The sequence below is a fragment of the Aulonocara stuartgranti genome (genome assembly GCF_965226115.1).
Source record: "Aulonocara stuartgranti genome assembly, chromosome: 5".
NCBI classification, from domain to species: domain Eukaryota; kingdom Metazoa; phylum Chordata; class Actinopteri; order Cichliformes; family Cichlidae; genus Aulonocara; species Aulonocara stuartgranti.
Genome location: NC_138943.1, coordinates 18,542,501 through 18,560,177, shown reverse-complemented (window position 1 = coordinate 18,560,177; position 17,677 = coordinate 18,542,501). Strand labels below are relative to the sequence as shown.

The window sequence follows — 17,677 nt, the reverse complement described above, 5'->3', positions numbered from 1 at the left end:
GTCTCAGTGGTTTTGATGACTTTAACTGCCTTTACGATATTTAAAATACTAATTATTTCAAAATGTTAATACATTCGTTAACATTCATTAATATACAAATTATTGACTTTGTCAACAGGACTGCTACATACTGAGAGCTCACATTAGTCGAGTTAAGGATATATGGGTTTTATATTTGCAGGGTACATAAGCCTATGCCCCAACTTAAAGTTTAACAGCTAATCGAATCAAAATATTTCATGCACTGAAAAATCAACCCATAGTTTAAAAAAAAAATTAAATAAATAAATCTTTAGAAATAAAATATCTGAATAGCTATGTAATTGCCAGCCTATCCAGATGAACTCTGGCGCAAAGGTGAACTTGTCATTTTGAAGTCTAAGGCCACGTGTCTCTCAGTTGTGTAACACATAACACACGGTGTGCAAATGTAAAGCGCTGGACCTGTTGAAACTTTGCCTGTGTTAAGCCAGCTGTTGCCCCATGCTACGGTCCCCACAGCTTCCTCTCTCACTGCGCATCAAAAGGCTCTGTGTTTGACAAAAAGGCCCATTCGAAACAGGAGTCAAGAACCCCATGAGATAAAACACACACCATGAAAAACATCCTCCCGCTGCACTGAAAAGGAAACTGTTTCTGTAGACAAAGCTCTGATTATTCGTTGCAGCTACATCCTACTACCCGTAAACAGTGCACACATACACTGATAAGATGCTCAGTTTTCAGATAGACGTATGAATATTTACTGCCCTGTAAACGTGCTGCATGATTCTCTGTATCACGCAGGAGCAAGTAAACTGTGCTGAGTTTAAGTGTCTAGCTGCAGTGAGAAGAATTTCAGATTGTTTTTCTGTTTCTCTTCCTCCTTCCTTCTCATCAAAGTCATCACCTACTGGAATCTTTAGGATTTTACAAGGTGATGTAATCAGTGCTGTTCCCATATGATACATAAGCTATTAACTGATTTATAAGCTATTAACAGCGATGAATTACATTGCATGAGAATGCTTTAGCTCGAGAAGGCATTGTTAAAGTGTAGTGTAGTATTACTGTAAGTACTTATCTACAGACAGTAAACCTGTGGGTGTGTCTTTGTTTAGTTTACTGTAACTAAATATATGAGGGCAGCGGCAAAGACAAACTGTTCTTTGTTGATTGAATTAAATGAATTAAAGCCTTAAAACTGATAGGAACCAGTGCTGGCTTCTACTGTAGTCTGCTGTAGTCATTTTACTTTAATTTTAGTGCTCAGTGTAACCTCCTTCTGTGTTCCATCAGGAAGGATATCTCTGTGTAAAACTCTGCCAAATTAAATAAGCAGAGAAGATGAAAGCATTTTTAAAAAATAATTTCAATGCTCACTGTCTTAAATATACATATATGTAAACATATATAGTCATAACTTGTAAAGATTTTTATATTTTTGCTGACATTACCCCAAAATAATTTGTTTAAAATCTTTTTTCCCCGCTTCCTGGACTTTCTTGTACTTCTACCACCATCTTTGCTTTTCGCTGCTTCACATCTCTCGTAGTTTCTCATTTTTTGAGTGCTGCGCCCCTCTCTCTTACAGTAACCCTGCTGCAGCTTCATGAGATGCCTTACATTTGAACTATTTTAGCAAGTTCTGGAAAGAAGTGTGGATAGATAAATCATTTTATTACAATTTTTAAACAAGTGTCTCTAGAGTGTGCAGCAGATTGCACTGCCTTGCCGTGAGTTTGCTTTAAAGAATAGGGAAAAAAGAAACATGACCTCATACTCTAAAAGTAATGCGACAATAACATAATTATAGCTCGTAATGCTGAATGACTATGTGGTGATATTTGTTATTGCATTACTGGTATTTGTGGTATAAATGACTGGCTACAAGGTGACCAACCTTATGGTTGAAAAAGACCATGGGTGGGGATTTAGTTGAAGAATGAGTTTATGTACACATAGGTGAGCAGAGAAGAATAAGTCTTAAATAAATTATCCTTCAGTTTTAGTTTATGTGTTGGATTTTTACTCCATCACTCCATTCTAAATATTTGCATCCTGTGCTTACTGTTATTTGAATGTTTAACTTCCTGTATTACTTCTGCTAAAATGACATCATGATCTGACCTGTTCTCAGGAATGTATCTCTAATCTTTGTTATGGTAACAAGTTTGCTGTACGTCAGTAGCTGTGATTCACAGAGCAGGTTTACTCACTGTTATTAGCTCATTTTGACCATCAAATGTTAGGTGACACAGGCCTTGAGTGGCTTACCACGTCTCATTGGCTATTCCCACAGACTCCAGGTCCCTGGTCACATTTAAATTCATTAAGATAAGATAAGATAAGATAAGATAAGATAAGATAACTCTTTATTGTCATTGCACAGTCATACATAGTACAGTAGTACAATGAAATTGGAAAAACTGTCCTACGTCGGCACTACATATAACACAACACGACACGATATGACACATCACAACGTAACAAACAACACAACACAGTATATTAACTTAGTATAAAAAAGAAGAATAAGTGTATGTGTATTGCACACTGTTATTATTGCACATTAATTATTATTGCACCTTGTTATAAATATAAATATTATTGTTATTGTTTTAAACATTGTTACCTCCCCCTAAAAAGTCCAGGGAGGTATCCAGTCAGGTCAGCTATTTACATTGATCAGGGCTATTGCCCTGTTGTAAAAGCTGTCCTTGAGTCTATTTGTTCGGGACCTCAGCAGCCTGAACCTCCTGCCAGACGGCAGCAGCTTAAACACCCGGTGTCCTGGGTGTGTGCAGTCCCGTAGGATGCTGCGTGCCCTCTTGAGACAGCGAGTGCTGTACAGGTCCTTCAGGGAGGGAAGAGGATGTCCAATGATTTTTTGGGCCATGTTGATGACCCTCTGGAGTGCCTTTCTGTGTGCTGTGGTGCAGCTGGAGAACCACACACCGATGCAATATGTCAGCACACTTTCAATGGAGCAGCGGTAGAAGACGGTCAGCAGCTCCTTCTTCAGGTCCATTTTTCTGAGGATTCTCAGAAATTAGTTATATCCATAGTCATTATTTCTGTTAAATACTTCCGAGATTATCTTTTTCTACATTTTCTACCTGACCCAAACACAAATACTGTGTTTGGGTCAGGTAGAGCGGCTCATGTTTAGACTGATCAGTCCCAAAGTAAAATGCAGTTATTTTTCATCAGCCTTCACATATCATATTCTTGAGTGAAAATGGATCATATTTTAACCCTGGAGAACCCATGGGGTCAAATATGACCCCATGGGTTCTCCAGGGTTAAGACTTTATATGCACAAGCAGGCGACAGCAAAACCCACGTTAGGCCTTGGTTACAGGCCTTCATGTACTTAGCTGCATAAAGCTGATTTACAACTCTGTCTAGTGTACCTCTGCTGACACCTGGTGGCAATTATGAGTTACTACAAACGGCCTGATATTGAATTTACCGCGTAACGTATCCTAATGGAACAGCATCACATGAATAATTTTGTAAAACCTGTGTGGACTTTATTTGACTATATTTCATATCGTTTAAATACTTTGACGTTAATAGTAAAATGACAGTTTCGACAGAAACTTTGCTAAAGGGATGACTGCCCCTTTAAGAGCGGCGACCAGCTGCTCAGCGCCCAATCGCGGCGCGTAAACTGAACTTTGTTGTTGTCAGCAACTAAGAGCTAACTGTTAGCTAGCGTTAGCCGGACACCGAGCTAAAGAGGCGATATCTTGCACCCCATTCGTCCTAATAACGGAGGAAAGCACGGTAACATTTAGCTTGGACAGCTACGAACGTAAACAAGTCGCTTCCATCAGGATTTCGCCTCCGATATCAACAAAAATGACATCTGCGCTGGTGAGTTTAACTTGCTGCTTGAGCCACTGAGATGAAGTTCGTTTCTTATTTGTGGTTTCCACAATGTGGCTTATTGGTTAAGAGTTAAAGGTCGATATATCTGTAGATTTATTACAATACATCATATATTTTTTTATTTGATATGGACCCCTTTCTTTTTGCTGCTTGTTTTAGCTTTATTTAGAGCGAGAGCAGATTATAAATCAGGGTAATTTTACTCTTAGTCTGGATTAAATGTCTGTGAAGTCATAGCAAAGTGACTCATTACTCAGTCTGCTGAGTGTCCAATGTAATATATACATTTATACTAATGTAACAACCGCCCTGTGCAGTCATGACAGCCACATATGTTATGTAAATGATACATTTGTGAAAGTTTAATGGTATCGTTTCACTCATTTGTCATGATCTAAATTGCCTTTGCAGATTAAATGCATCATTTTGCCGACAAAGTGACTAACAAGCAATTAATATGCCAACAATCTGATATTCTGTGTACGGTAATTACAGTATATTGAAGTTATAAGAAAAAGAAACGATAGAGTAATTTATGCCACCATACACTCACCGTCCACTTTATTAGGTGCACCTCGCAAGTGCTGGGTTGAGCAGCCTTTTTGCCTTGAGACCTGCCTTAATTCTTTATGTGAAGCTGCGGTTTTGGTCCATATTGACATGATCGCTTCAGGCAGTTGCTGCAGACTTTTCGGCTGCACATCCATGATGAGAATCTCGTGCTCCACCACATCCCAAAGGTGCTCTTTTCGATTAAGATCTGAGTATGCCTATGTGCTTCAAGGCTCAACAAGTTGTGCATTCAGAGATGCTTGTAACCAGTGACAAACAAAGAAGAAAACAAGCTTATTTTAAGTTTGCATAAACTAAACCTCATTTTCAAGAAAGGTTGGTCAAAACCTCTCTTTGATGAACTCCAAGAGTAACTCATAAGACACTATGACAATATATATTCTGTGCAATACAGTCATGCACCATACACCACAGTATCTGGTAACTGAAGGGAAAAAATATACTCTTTAAAAGTCTTTCCCGTTCTTTCCTTGTGAGGTTGTTATTGTTAATATGAAGTAAGATAACTCACTTTATAATTTTCTTAAAAAGTAGTGAAGTGTGCCAGACTAGCAGGGAACTCCTACATCTTTTGATAAACAATATTTGCTGCCAGTGAATGGATCACACGTGGAACCAAAATGATAGATTTCAGTATCAGTATTTGCCCCCACTCCTAATTTGTAGCAGGTTATTAATGACATTTAACTTAATTCAAGTAACGATCCTGTTAGTCGTACAACTTAAAATCCCAAATAAAAAGTAAATGTGGGTTTACATAATATAATATAAAGATGCATTTAAGAAAACAGCATTAAATGAGGCATGATTACAGGGAATATCGCTAATAAGAGTCAGTTTTCTATTAAAAAATACAAATCAGCAAGAAACCAACTTCAGTAAGAGAATATTTTCTTTATTTACATATAGATGTTTGTAAAAAAAAAAGTGCAGTTTAGAAAAAAAAATAGTACAGAATTCTACTAAAAGCAAGTGACTCAAATATGATCTATAACTGTTTCTACTTTCTGTCTTTCTGCCATTTCAAAATCTCAACACTCGACACCATATTTGTCAAAGTGTCTCGTGATGATGCCCAGCTCCAGCTCCACAGTCCCCATGGCTTCGGTGTGCAGTCTGTATCTGTCCGCCCCGCTGTAGATCAGGTCAGGGCTGAGGAGCTGGGGACCTCCGCCGACGAACATTTGCGCCAGCCGTTCTTGCCAGGAGCCCACGGGCCTCCAGGTCGCACAGCTTATTCGGTGATGTCCCGGACTAGAAGGGACGTGGCAGAAACCATAACCATAGAGTTGGCACCGTCCGAAAGAATCTTGATGCCACACCTCTAGGTGAATCTTCGGCCAGCCTTGCAGCCCTTTGGTCGCGTAGTGCAGATCGATCGGGTGGCTCCAGTACGCTATGTCTCCGATTTGGGGGCTATCCACCTGGGTCTGACCCTCCTTCAGCCCGGATAAAAGCCGCCATGCTTCTCCCGTATGAATTCCCCATTTGCAAAACAAAGTCTTTTCCGGGAAACCACTTGCACCAATGATCTGCCCTATAATGTGCAGCTCTGCCATGCCACACTGGTTCACTTTGACAAGAAAATGTGGCACGGAAAGTCCTGTTTTGTCTCTCCGATGTTAACGGCTAGCTTAGCGGCTAGCTAAACTAACGGCTAAACGTCTCCTTGGTAACCGCCTACCGTGATTTTCGACAAATCCCCTGAGTTAGACCTCGCAGGCACCACTTCCGGTACGAATGCCGTCCAACATTATGAAAACCCTAAGCTTCACCTTTATAAAATTGTTTGTCATTAGTGAATAATTAATTTTCACCAATTATAATATTGCCAGAATTATTCCTGAGCTATAATAAACGTGTGTGGTGAAAACGCGGTTGTGTCACGAATTTGGAACTACACCCTTACAGGTTTAACTCAGAGTTAAATTTGTCCTAATGGACCGAGTTGTTTCTGTCTTTCATGCATTGTTTACAAAAGTCCGTTCGTCGAAGACATAAAACACCTCTTCATATTAATACTTTTTAATTAACTCGTGACGAAGAATTGACTTTATTGCTCAATTTCTCTGAAGTTTAATCGGCGTTTGGAGTCTGTGAACAATTACACTGTGAAACAGCGCCAGTACGCGGCTGTACTGCGCTCAGACTCCACAGTTCACTACTACACTGAAAAAACAGTCTTATACTCCGTGGAGGACCTTTTACAGTATATAAAAGGTTTATGTATACAGTATTTTATTTTATATTTTAAATGAGAAATACAAATGATATTTTATGAAAAACCCAAGGTTGGGAGTAGTGTGAAATGTGACTGCACATTTGTAAAAAGAGGTATTGAACTTTGGAATAGTTGTTTAGGCATAATTAGTTTTAACTTTAGCCTAAACATATTCGACACATTGTCATATAAATGAACCAGATATGAAGAAATTAAATAAATTTAAACTTGCTACTTTTAGATCACATTGTACTCCTAGGAACATTTTATTTCATTTATTTGAAAACTTTCTTGAGTGGTAATTTGCCTTTACCACTTACAGAATATAGTTTTAGTTGCATTTCTGTACAAAATTGTTACATATAATTTTTGTTTTTATCTAGCTGATATACAAGTTAGTGTATTTCTCGCAAGGATCTTGCTGGCATTAGTGAAACGTTCTTTGAAATGGATTGAACATTGTTAGACTGAGATAGTGATTAAACTATGATATAGATTTAACTCCCACTAGGTTTATATCTTGGACTCTCCACCATTTGACCTTAGAACTGAAGAAGCTTCTCGGATGAGAGGTGAAACGTCTTCAAGCAACTGAAAGAAGTCCAGACGCTTTTCTTTGCAAGCTCCTTTGACTACGATGACCTGGATGACTGAGAACCTTCACAGACATTAAACTATGAGAATGTAATCAAACTGTTTATCAAAGGGAAACTGTGATTTTTAAGACACTCAAGCCTAACACTGGCTGGTATAATGTTAGGTTGTAACCAGCTGTTCTTGTTTGGCTGGCTTGTTATTAACTGCCTTGAAATGCTAATGATAATAATAAGTAACTACAATGATATCTGGAATAAATAAGCATGTTTATGCACATTTTCACGTATTAGAGCGGTGACTTCCGTTCAGAAGATGAGGGTTGAGGTGAGGAGGGCTAGCATGACGTTTCAATGACCTCAATGACCCCAAAACGCATCAATTCGGTCACTTAATATGCTGAGCCTCAGAATGTGGTGTAACATCGGTTTGCATGCTTTTGTGTACATATTTGTCGACAGCTGTTTCTTGTAAAATCTTGTTGAAAACTTTCCCAGAATAGCAGAGGCAGCCATGGTAACATATTATTGGCCATGGGTTTTGCAATGAGATGTATCACACACAGTGGGTGCCTTTCACAGTAAACATTTTGACTAGCAGCACAAGTGTTACTACTAACATAAACACAGACTTGTTTCCATTCACGTGTCATACTAAGTCGTGACCGTGAACCTGTTCTAGGAGCCTAAAACCAAAACAGTGTATTTTTATTAATCTTTCTTTCTTTCTTTCTTTCTTTCTTTCTTTCTTTCTTTCTTTCTTTCTTTCTTTCTTTCTTTCTTTTTTTGTTTGGTGTGACATGTCTGAAAAATCAAAAGCTGAAAGAGCATTAATTGAGTGAACCCATACTTTACTTTGGTGTCATAGAAGTGCCTTGTGTATTCTAAACCTTACGTGTGTAGTTGGGATGCTGTTAGCGATTTTATGGAGAGTTAGAAACTTACTCTGTGTTATTTTCCCACAGACTTAAGAGAGTAAAAAAAGAATAACTGCGCAAAATCAGAGGACCTCATTATTTTAGCTACAAATCATAACTATGGGGTTCTTTGCTCATGTTTCCAGGCCAGTTTTAGTCACATCATACACCCACATAGTCGTGATGAGGAAGAAATAGCACTTCTTCAGTGATAAGCTCTTAGTAAATAGTACCAAATTTTCTGTTTCCCAGATGTCTAACTTATTGCTTATTATTGTAGCTTTTGTAGTCATGAGGACATTTTAACATTTTGACATGACTCTCTGTTTGCTCCCATAGTCTGATCCAACCCTAGAAAGACATTTCAAGGGTCACAGGGACACCGTAACAAGTGTGGACTTCAGCTGCAACATGAAACAAATTGGTAATGATCTGTTTGCCTTCAGATGTAACTGTTTGCTGTTGCCTTTGTCTTTTCCTTTTTGGAAATACATGATGTTCTCACTCACACCTGTGCTTCATCCTCTCCTAGCCACAGGCTCCATGGATTCCTGTGTGATGATCTGGAACATGAAACCTCAGATGCGAGCGTATCGTTTTGATGGACACAAAGACGCCGTCCTTTCCGTCCACTTTTCCCCATCAGGCCATCTGGTGGCCTCTGCCTCCAGAGACAAGACTGTACGTCTTTGGGTGCCAAGCATGTAGGTGTTAAAGTAAAATCTTTCTGTCTTTTCTGTTCTTTATTCCACCACAGATTTACTACAGAGGACAATGATGGTGACTCATAAAGAGCAGCAACTACTGAATATTGTTTGTCTCCTTCTGCCAGCATGGAGGAAGACACACATTGCTGAACACCTTCTGGGTTTTGCTTGTTTGTTTTAAACTTAAGTAATGTCTTGTGTCCATACAGGAAGGCTGAGTCAACAGTATTCAGGGCTCACACTGCCACTGTGCGCAGTGTTAACTTTTCTGGTGACGGACAGACTCTGGTCACGGCCTCTGATGACAAGACAATTAAAGTGTGGACAACACACAGGCAAAAGTTCCTCTTCTCTCTCAACCAGCACATCAACTGGGTCCGCTGTGCCAAGTATGAGACACACATTTAACACGATACAATGCATCATATTAGGACATTTTGATAGATTTACACTTCAGGCATCACATTATGACCTTTGACAGATAAAGAGAATTACACTGATCATTTCCAAAATGCATCTTTTTTGGGCTGTTCCTGGTCAGTATCTAACAATAATAATCCAAAAAAAGGAAGTTTCATCTTCCCCAGATCCCAATCCAATCCAATATCTGGTGGATGTACTGGACAATAAGTTCCATAAATGGCCTAACCTTGCATCTTACAAGAATTAAAGGTTCTGTTGCTAACATATTGGTGCCAGATACCATAGCACACCTTCAAAGGTGTGATGGAGTCCATGGCTCAATAGGCCTGGCCTGTTTTGGCAGCAAAAGGGGGGACCAACTCATTATTAAATCTATTTCCAATTATCTTTTGACCTGCCACCTTCATTGAATCGTTTGTCTGACTGCTTGAAAGAGGTCACAGAGTGGCTGTCTGCCAATTCTCTCATTTTAAATGAGAAGAAAACTGAGATTATGGTGTTTGATAGTCACCGACCTCCTCAGTCTCTATACTCCCGGCTGTTCTTTACGATCATCTGGTCAGTTACCTCTGGCCCAGCCCAGGCACCGTCTGAAGACTAGGGGTGATCGTGCCTTTGCCTCTGTAGCACCAAACCTCTGGAATAGTCTTCCTGCTACTGTTCATCCCTCTGACTCCATTCAATCTTTTAAAGCACACTTGAAAACGTACCTATTCGACCTGGCTTTTCCAACTCACTAATTCTCACTGCTCATTAATTGCTCGCTACTCATTTCTCTGGATAATCATGATTTCTCTCTATCTCTGCTTACTTGCTTTTGTTTGTTCTCTATTTTAGCTTGTTTTAATGACTTACAGTTCAGTGTAATCATTTACTGTTTATTCCTTACTGTGAAGCACTTTGATGTACCCTCTGGTTTTAAATGTGCTATATAAAAAAAATCGTATTGTATTGTATTAGGCAGGTGGTCATAATTTTATTCCTGATGCCTGGTGTATAGCTGACCTTTTCCATTACACCATGCATTTTTGAACATATTTTATACAGATTGAGCATTAATCATTTACATTTATTTTTTTATATTATTATTGCAGGTTTTCTCCAGACGATCGCTTGATTGTGTCATCCAGTGATGATAAGACCATAAAGCTGTGGGACAAAAACAGCAGAGAGTGCATTCATTCTTTCTATGAACATGCAGGGTGAGCACTTGCGAGCACCTGAATGATGAATAGGAGGAGCTAGGAGTATTTATTTATTTTTGTCAGTTTTCTGCTGGTGTTCTGGTAAGGTCAGAAAAAATCCTTACAAGTGTACTGATGCAACGGCAGTAAATGCTGGAAAAAATCTGACAGAATCAATCCCCTAACCATTTGTTATCCTGTTCAAATGTTTATGACGAAGGCACTGAACACCTGTTCAGTCATTACACATGTGCCCTATTCCCTTGTACATTGTGCAGTCTGTTATACTGAAACACTTTAATGAGACATTGGCTGTGTGAGTCTTTGATACATTTAATATCCTGTTTTACATCTTTCTTCTTACTTCTTTTTAACTTTATTGTGTTTTATTTAGAGTCTGACATACTGAGCTCCTTTCTTTTCTGTAGTTTTAGCTTATTGTGTTGAGATGATAATAAGATGAGCTACACTTTATCCCATATCGTTTCTTACAGCAGCTGAAACACTAGAGATAATAATACCATTAATGTAAAATGCCTCTCTTCCAAGTAAAAAGCATTGTTATAGAGGATGATGGCATGAGGTATAAAAGACTTCCTGTATCCTTGTGGCAGCAGAGTCTGTTAGAGAATAAACTTTATGCCTGCCTGTAGGAAGTGATGCAGAGGGTGGTCAGGATTAGCATCAACATCCTGTCCCACGATAGACTCAGGTCAACCACCATCTATCGTTTTTTTTCTCGACCTCTCAACAAAATCATCTGCTAGTGCTCCTCAGAGAATCCAATCATCAGAGTATTTCTATAGGTGTCATGACCCACAGTTGTACTGAAAGTCTAAGCAGTTTAAGGTGAACAGGAATGGAGACATCCCAATCACAGCTTAATTTATTTTGGTGCTGTATGCCACTGCATAAGATAAAAAAATGAAATTGGGGGAAAAAGGGTCCAGAGAAAGCTGTATATATTTTTTTAAGTTCCCAACATTTAGAATAAGAAATTTCACAAAAGCCTTCATGTGTCTTAAAGTGTTTTAAAATAGTTAACTTTCTCACTATAAACCTTAAATCATTAACCCTTTCCACCAATGACTAAAGCTTTTGTGTTGTTTGAATTGACCTTCTGGGTTATTCCAGGATTTCAAATCTTTTAAATCACTGTTTCTCCTTTACTTTGCCTTACTTTGTTTTTTTTTCTCTTCTCAAAAGTTATGCAAACTATGTGGACTTTCATCCCAGTGGAACATGTATTGCTGCAGCTAGTACTGACAACTCTGTCAAGGTGTGGGACATCAGATCACATAAGATGCTACAGCACTACCAAGGTAAAGACACATCGATAATATTTAAAACCGTAATCGTTCTTTCTGGTCTTTTTAAGGAGTGAAACCAGAGTTTACACTCAAGTGTGACATTTTCTAGCTTCATAGCAACACAGTTATTTTCATTAATTAGTCACAACCACATCAATTCTAAAGACATACTTAAATATTTAAAGAATCACTGAATGCTTTATCACTCTCAGTTTAGTCACTCCTGATGCCTTATATAGAGCTTTATTCTGAAACACCAGTTCATCATATGCTGAGTCAGTCCCATAGAAACAACAAAAGCCACAGTTTTTGTTTGTTTTAATGTATGGTACTTTTGGCCAAAGTTTAGACATCTGCTCTCAGAAATTGCAGTACAGCCAAAGTACCTTTGAATCATTATGTTAAAGAGAAATTACTGAAATCGCACACAGGGAAATTTATATTAATGGCAAGGAATGTTATTGATCTTTTGCATATTCATTAAACTTAATGTTGATGACTTTTTATCAGTCTTGCATTCAGGCTGGTTGCTCTAATTGCCTCCCTTAAATGGATTTCAGTTGTTAGGTCTAATAATGGATAATTACATATGTCTGAGGAGATTTGGTATGAAGATAGAAGCTTCTCCTCCTCCTCTTTCATTTTTTTTCTGGCCCTACTTTCCATACTGGAGTTATTTTGTCATTTTGCTAACTTAAAGTGTAAAAATGGGAGTGGCTAGTGTTAGACACACATGGGACTGAATAATGTTTTTAGACATCAAATGATTAATGAATAGTTTTTGGTCCTGATTAGAAAACCTTTAATGAAAAATTGTTTAGGGGTTTGTATGAATAAGCCAAAATCAATAGCAGTAACATAGCAAGTGGCAGTGGCACATTGGTATATTTATGTTAACCATCTGTGCACATTATTTGGTAATTTATTGAACTGGTTTGTTTCCATGAGGCAGAGCCATACTATACAAACACCCACTGCTCTGTGCTCTTTCATAGCTATTCAGCATCTTTTCCCAGCTTGTGGTATCAGGATGCCTGCAAGTGTGTTGTAGCCTCTGTAAGCCAGGAGAGGGACCTATTGCTTGCTAATTTGTCAGCTGCTGATTCATGTATGGCGGGATTGTTTAAGTCTAGGGAGGTCACGATTAGTTCTTTGTTCTTAAGGCAACTTGATGTATTAGTGTGTGGTAATAAAAAGCTGGTGTTAAGCCGTTCTCAGTTAAGCAGGATTTGCAGCAGTGTGATGTGCAGCAGCACTACACTTCAATGGCAGCTAATTTAGTCCTTTGAGGTAAAAGTGCCTTTAAGCAAGAATTTCTCATTTTCACAGCTCAAAGCTGTGCTTGTGTTGCTTTAAAACATCTGAATCGGGGAGGGGGGGCGCTCCTGTAGCTCATCTGTTGAGCGCAAGCTGAGTCCCTACTGCAATTGTCATCCTCTCTTTCTCTCTCCCTCTGACTGTTGCTGTATAATAAAGGCAAAAATGCCAAAAATAAATCTAAAAATAAATATATTATTTCATTAACTGAGCATGTGACTTCCTGTAAAGCTATAGCTAGAAAAAACGAATCAATAAACGTATAAAATATGAAGGATTAAGTATGAGCAGGCATGTAATCTCATTGTATTTTGTATCTGGCAGTTGTGATGTATCTTAATCTGTTCAGTCATTTATTTATCTCTTATTTGGACAGCAGCTGGTCACTAAAGGGTGTCACCTGTTCTTCTTTATAATGTATATATAATTGAAATCTCATAAATGCATCAGAGTCCAAGTAAACTAGTAAATATTGCTCATTTATATTATTTGAAGAGAATAAATAAACAATTAAGTTGTCATAATCATAAAAGCAATTTTTAAGCATAAATGCCAAATATTTAATGGCTCTGTATTCAAGGTTGTTGAAGTAATATTGAATAATTTAACGTTTTCATTTGCTGGTGTGTTGACATTTGGTGAGATCACCTTGCCTTCTCAGTGACCAGTCTACTTCCTGGAATAGTCCTGTATAGTGTTAGCTACTCAGCCCCAAAGATTTGATCTGACAAGAACCAGTCATCCATCCACCCGCCACCAACATGCCCATTAGAGCAGAGAAGGCCAGATGAATAGGAACGATGGTGCGCGCTTGGGGTTATATTATTATATTATTATTTTTTTTTTTTTTGCTGAACATCAGTCAGCACTGACCCTCTTTATCAGTACTGCACTGAAGACCGCCTGCACGCAAGCCTTGTCTTTCTCTTCTTCTTTTTCTTGCTGTCTGTGATTCTGACACATTCATCATGACAGATGTAAAGTAGCAAAAACACCGACCTAACAGTCAAATTTGCTCACTTTTGAAGTAGAATTATAGTAGAATATATATATATATATATTATTATTATTATTAGGGGTGCAACGATACACAAAATTCACGGTTCGGTTCGATACTTTGGTGTCACGGTTCAATATTTTTTCGATACAAAAAAATGTTCATGCCTTTTTAATTTGTCATTTATTAAAATTATAAATATATATTTTAACTCAAAAGTACAGTTTTTAAATTTAATGTTGCTGAAACAAAAGTAATTAAAAAAATAAATATATCTCAGGGCTCTCAATATTTCAAAATCCCTGGTAGCCCTTCGGGCAGGGACTCTTCAGTTTTTGGTAGCCCAAAATAAATGTAAGTAGCCCGAATAAAAAAAGAGAGCAATTTTTTGATTGATGTTTTGTTTCCTGTTTTGTTTCCTTTACAATATTATACATTAAAGTATAATATTGTAAAGGAAACAAAACATTAATCAAAACATTGTTGAAAAACAAATTACAACATTGTATAAAAATTACAATCATCAACTCAAATACTTGGTTCTAATTGAACAGAAATTTCTATGAACTTGTAAGAACTGTGTAGGACATGAATCAGTCTGTGTCAGATCCTGAATTTGAAATTTCCGCTGAAGTCACGGGTGAGAGGCAAGTGGAACCAAGATCTAGGCCATTTGCTTTTTGAAGTTTGCAAAGACGGCTAAATTTTGCCAGTGGTAGTTCACTCTTTGCAACATAGTACGCTGTTCTAAACAGATTTTTCAGGTTTATTTTTAGTATGTTATTTGCAATTGGTGTTTGTTCTGGGAAAGATATTGCAGACTGAGCAATAATGCGTTTCTTGCATTTCTCATGGGTTCTAATGGGGGCCTTTCTTAAAATGACTGGTCCCAGTAACAAAGGCACTTGTCGACTCAGAAATCGAGAGAAAACCAACAACACACCCGGCAGAACATTATGTTATTTACACGGGTGCACATAAGTGGTCCGCATGTGCGCATTCGCTGTCAAAATAAAAGACGCGCACCAGATAAGAAGTTGCAACGCGCGTTTGCGTCCATATAAAAAGCACTGTTTTTGTCCGCTAGAGTGGGATTTTCACGGCACATTCCGCACCACATCTCTGTGCGTTCATCATTTGTTTGAAGCCAGCTCACCCCCTGCAACCACTTTTCCGAGAATACGCGCTTCTTTTGTGGTTCGGACTCCTTCTGACATTTCTTTGGAGGTAGAGGAACACCAACTAATTGCTTAAAGGAGCTTCTTCGACATCTTTAAGAGTTTTAAACAAATGTCTGTCCTCCTCCAGAAAATCTTATGTATGCAAACACGCGTTGCAACTTCATATCTTGTGCGCGTTTTTTTTTTGTTTTTATTTTGACAGCGAATGCGCACCTGCGGACCACTTATGTGCTGTTAGATTTGTATTGTTGATTGTCATTTATGCTTAGAAATATTTACTTATATATGCTTAGAGTTTTGTAATTAGTTGTAGATTGGTAGAGGTTTTGATCCTTGATAGTCTGCAAACTTTGTGTGTATTAGACAGCACTTTGGGAGCATGAGAGGTCATACCGTGTCTTATTATTTTATGGTAGGATTAACGTAGTTGCGTCTGTTCTAGTCTAAGTGCTCTTTGTTTAGATGAACTGCAGGACTTCCTCACCGTGTTATCTAGGATGAACCATCTAGGGTGAGGGGGAGGCTACCCTCTTCCTGACCAAGGATGTTTGACCCTTTGATCAGCAGTCCACACACACACACACACACACACACACACACACACACACACAGGCAAGGTACTCTTTGTGTATGTAGACGTCATATGTTAATGAACTTATGCATATTCATGTAACCTCAATAAAAGGACAGTGTATGGGAGAACGGACGAGACCAACTGGAGTCAAGCGGTTGTCCGGTTCTCTCCCGTGCACGAGTAACATGAAGAACTTTGCCTATTTGTGTCTTGCTTAGCAGTGTAATTATATTGTCTTAACGTTCCAGCAGATGGGTTCAAGCTACAAACCTATCATGTGCAGCCCCGGTTATATAGCTCATCATATTGCAGCCACAGAAATTCTTTTGTCCATGAAACCATAAAGCTGCACTTTCTTTTTGCCTTATAGTCTGATTTGTCATAACTTTTCCGTTTTGTGGTAAGCTTTTCTTTGGCTGTCACTTCTTCACCCTGACCTGTCTTATTTGGCTCAGCAGAACTAAAATATACATCCTGCTGCTTTTACACACACACACATAACGGTCAGCGATTCTCTGCGCGATCAACCTCTCACATGTTTAAGCTTGCTGCGGGAGATTTCACTTGTCATGTTTGCATAGTAAGCTAACGATTGGATGTCAGAGGAATTGGTGCGCAAATTATCATCACTCACCAATCAGTGCTGTCGCTCTCTATACACAGTTCGCACGATTGCAAAGTGAAAGCAAAAAAACAAGCGCAAATTCAAACGCGATTTCAATATGTCACATATTGACAGTGGCTCACCGATGCCAATGACATAATTACCCAGCTACATTTCCGAAAGAATGCAAAAGCATTGACATATATTTTTCCTTCCTACAATAGCCGGACGGGCAGGGCAGAGATAGATTTTGGTAGCCCGACTGGAAAAATCGCTAGCCCCAGGACGTCGGGCTAGCGATTTTGCAAGCCCTGTATCTGATTGAGGAATCACTCATCTTTGGAAAAGAGAGTTTATTACAGAGAAATGGCTCTTTCCAAAATAAAAGCTATACTATACGCTTCTTCTGGGCTATATTCTCAGCAGCGTAGCGGGTCAGGGCTGTTCGGGGTTCTGTTTGTACAGTTATGTTTTGTTTATGTTGCCATAGTGACGGGTGACGCCCTCTCGCTGCGACGGTGTGTCCTTCCGAGGTCAGAGGGCGCTCTGTGTGTTGTTGTTGCTGTGCGGTTGCCGCGCTGAGCAGTTAGCTAGCGGCAGTGTTCTTCTGCAGATGTCAATAAACGGCTGTGCTCCCTGGCTAGCTCACGGGAAGCAAGACCAAACGACACCTCCGTCTCCTCGTTGTCTGAGCTCGCCACATTGGTGTCAGAAGTGGGATGATGGTGGCACCCCATGTTCTGACCCGAGTGACTTTTCCCCCGCCGGTCGTGACTGGCCGGTGCGCTAAAAGAATGCACCTGGACATTTGCAAAGTGAAAGCAAATAACAAGCGCAAATTCAAACGCGATTTCAATATGTCACATATTGACAGTGGCTCACCGATGCCGATGACATAATTACCCAGCTACATTTCCGAAAGAATGCAAAAGCATTGACATATATTTTTCCTTCCTACAATAGCCCGACGGGCAGGGCAGAGATAGATTTTGGTAGCCCGACTGGAAAAATCGCTAGCCTCGGGACGTCGGGCTAGCGATTTTGCAAGCCCTATGTTACAGGCATGGCCCTTTAAGGGTGAAGCCTGATGGGAAATGTATTCGGGATGTGTGTAGCGGGACTGCCTGGTGTGTGTGTGTGAAGAGAGAGAGCGGAGAAGGGGAAAAAGTAACGGTTAGCTACAGAAGAGATGAAAAGAAA

General features: G+C 39.1%; 2 protein-coding genes across 3 annotated transcripts in view; one reads left to right on the top strand and one right to left on the bottom strand.

Moving 5' to 3' along the window:
• The first annotated feature begins 3,450 nt into the window (after positions 1-3,450).
• Positions 3,451-17,677, top strand: part of poc1a (POC1 centriolar protein A) — a 59,305-nt gene continuing 45,078 nt past the window's right edge. The window contains exons 1-6 of one of the 2 annotated variants that reach the window (XM_082533188.1): positions 3,451-3,861; positions 8,520-8,604; positions 8,713-8,884; positions 9,097-9,276; positions 10,405-10,512; positions 11,701-11,816. In XM_082533188.1, coding sequence (XP_082389314.1) covers positions 3,847-3,861; positions 8,520-8,604; positions 8,713-8,884; positions 9,097-9,276; positions 10,405-10,512; positions 11,701-11,816 — 676 coding nt within the window. In that variant the 5' untranslated portion in view covers positions 3,451-3,846. Of the gene's footprint in view, positions 3,862-6,147; positions 6,184-8,519; positions 8,605-8,712; positions 8,885-9,096; positions 9,277-10,404; positions 10,513-11,700; positions 11,817-17,677 lie in introns of those variants that run through there. The other variant, XM_082533189.1, reaches the window with a different exon arrangement.
• Positions 5,324-6,128, bottom strand: b9d2 (B9 domain containing 2). The gene has a single exon (XM_082533194.1). It carries the CDS (start codon positions 6,006-6,008, stop codon positions 5,481-5,483), a length of 528 nt encoding a protein of 175 aa, XP_082389320.1. The 5' UTR covers positions 6,009-6,128; the 3' UTR covers positions 5,324-5,480.

Bases quoted from the DNA above. Each gene is read 5' to 3' on its own strand.
- b9d2 (XM_082533194.1), bottom strand. From the start codon at position 6,008: ATGGCAGAGCTGCACATTATAGGGCAGATCATTGGTGCAAGTGGTTTC.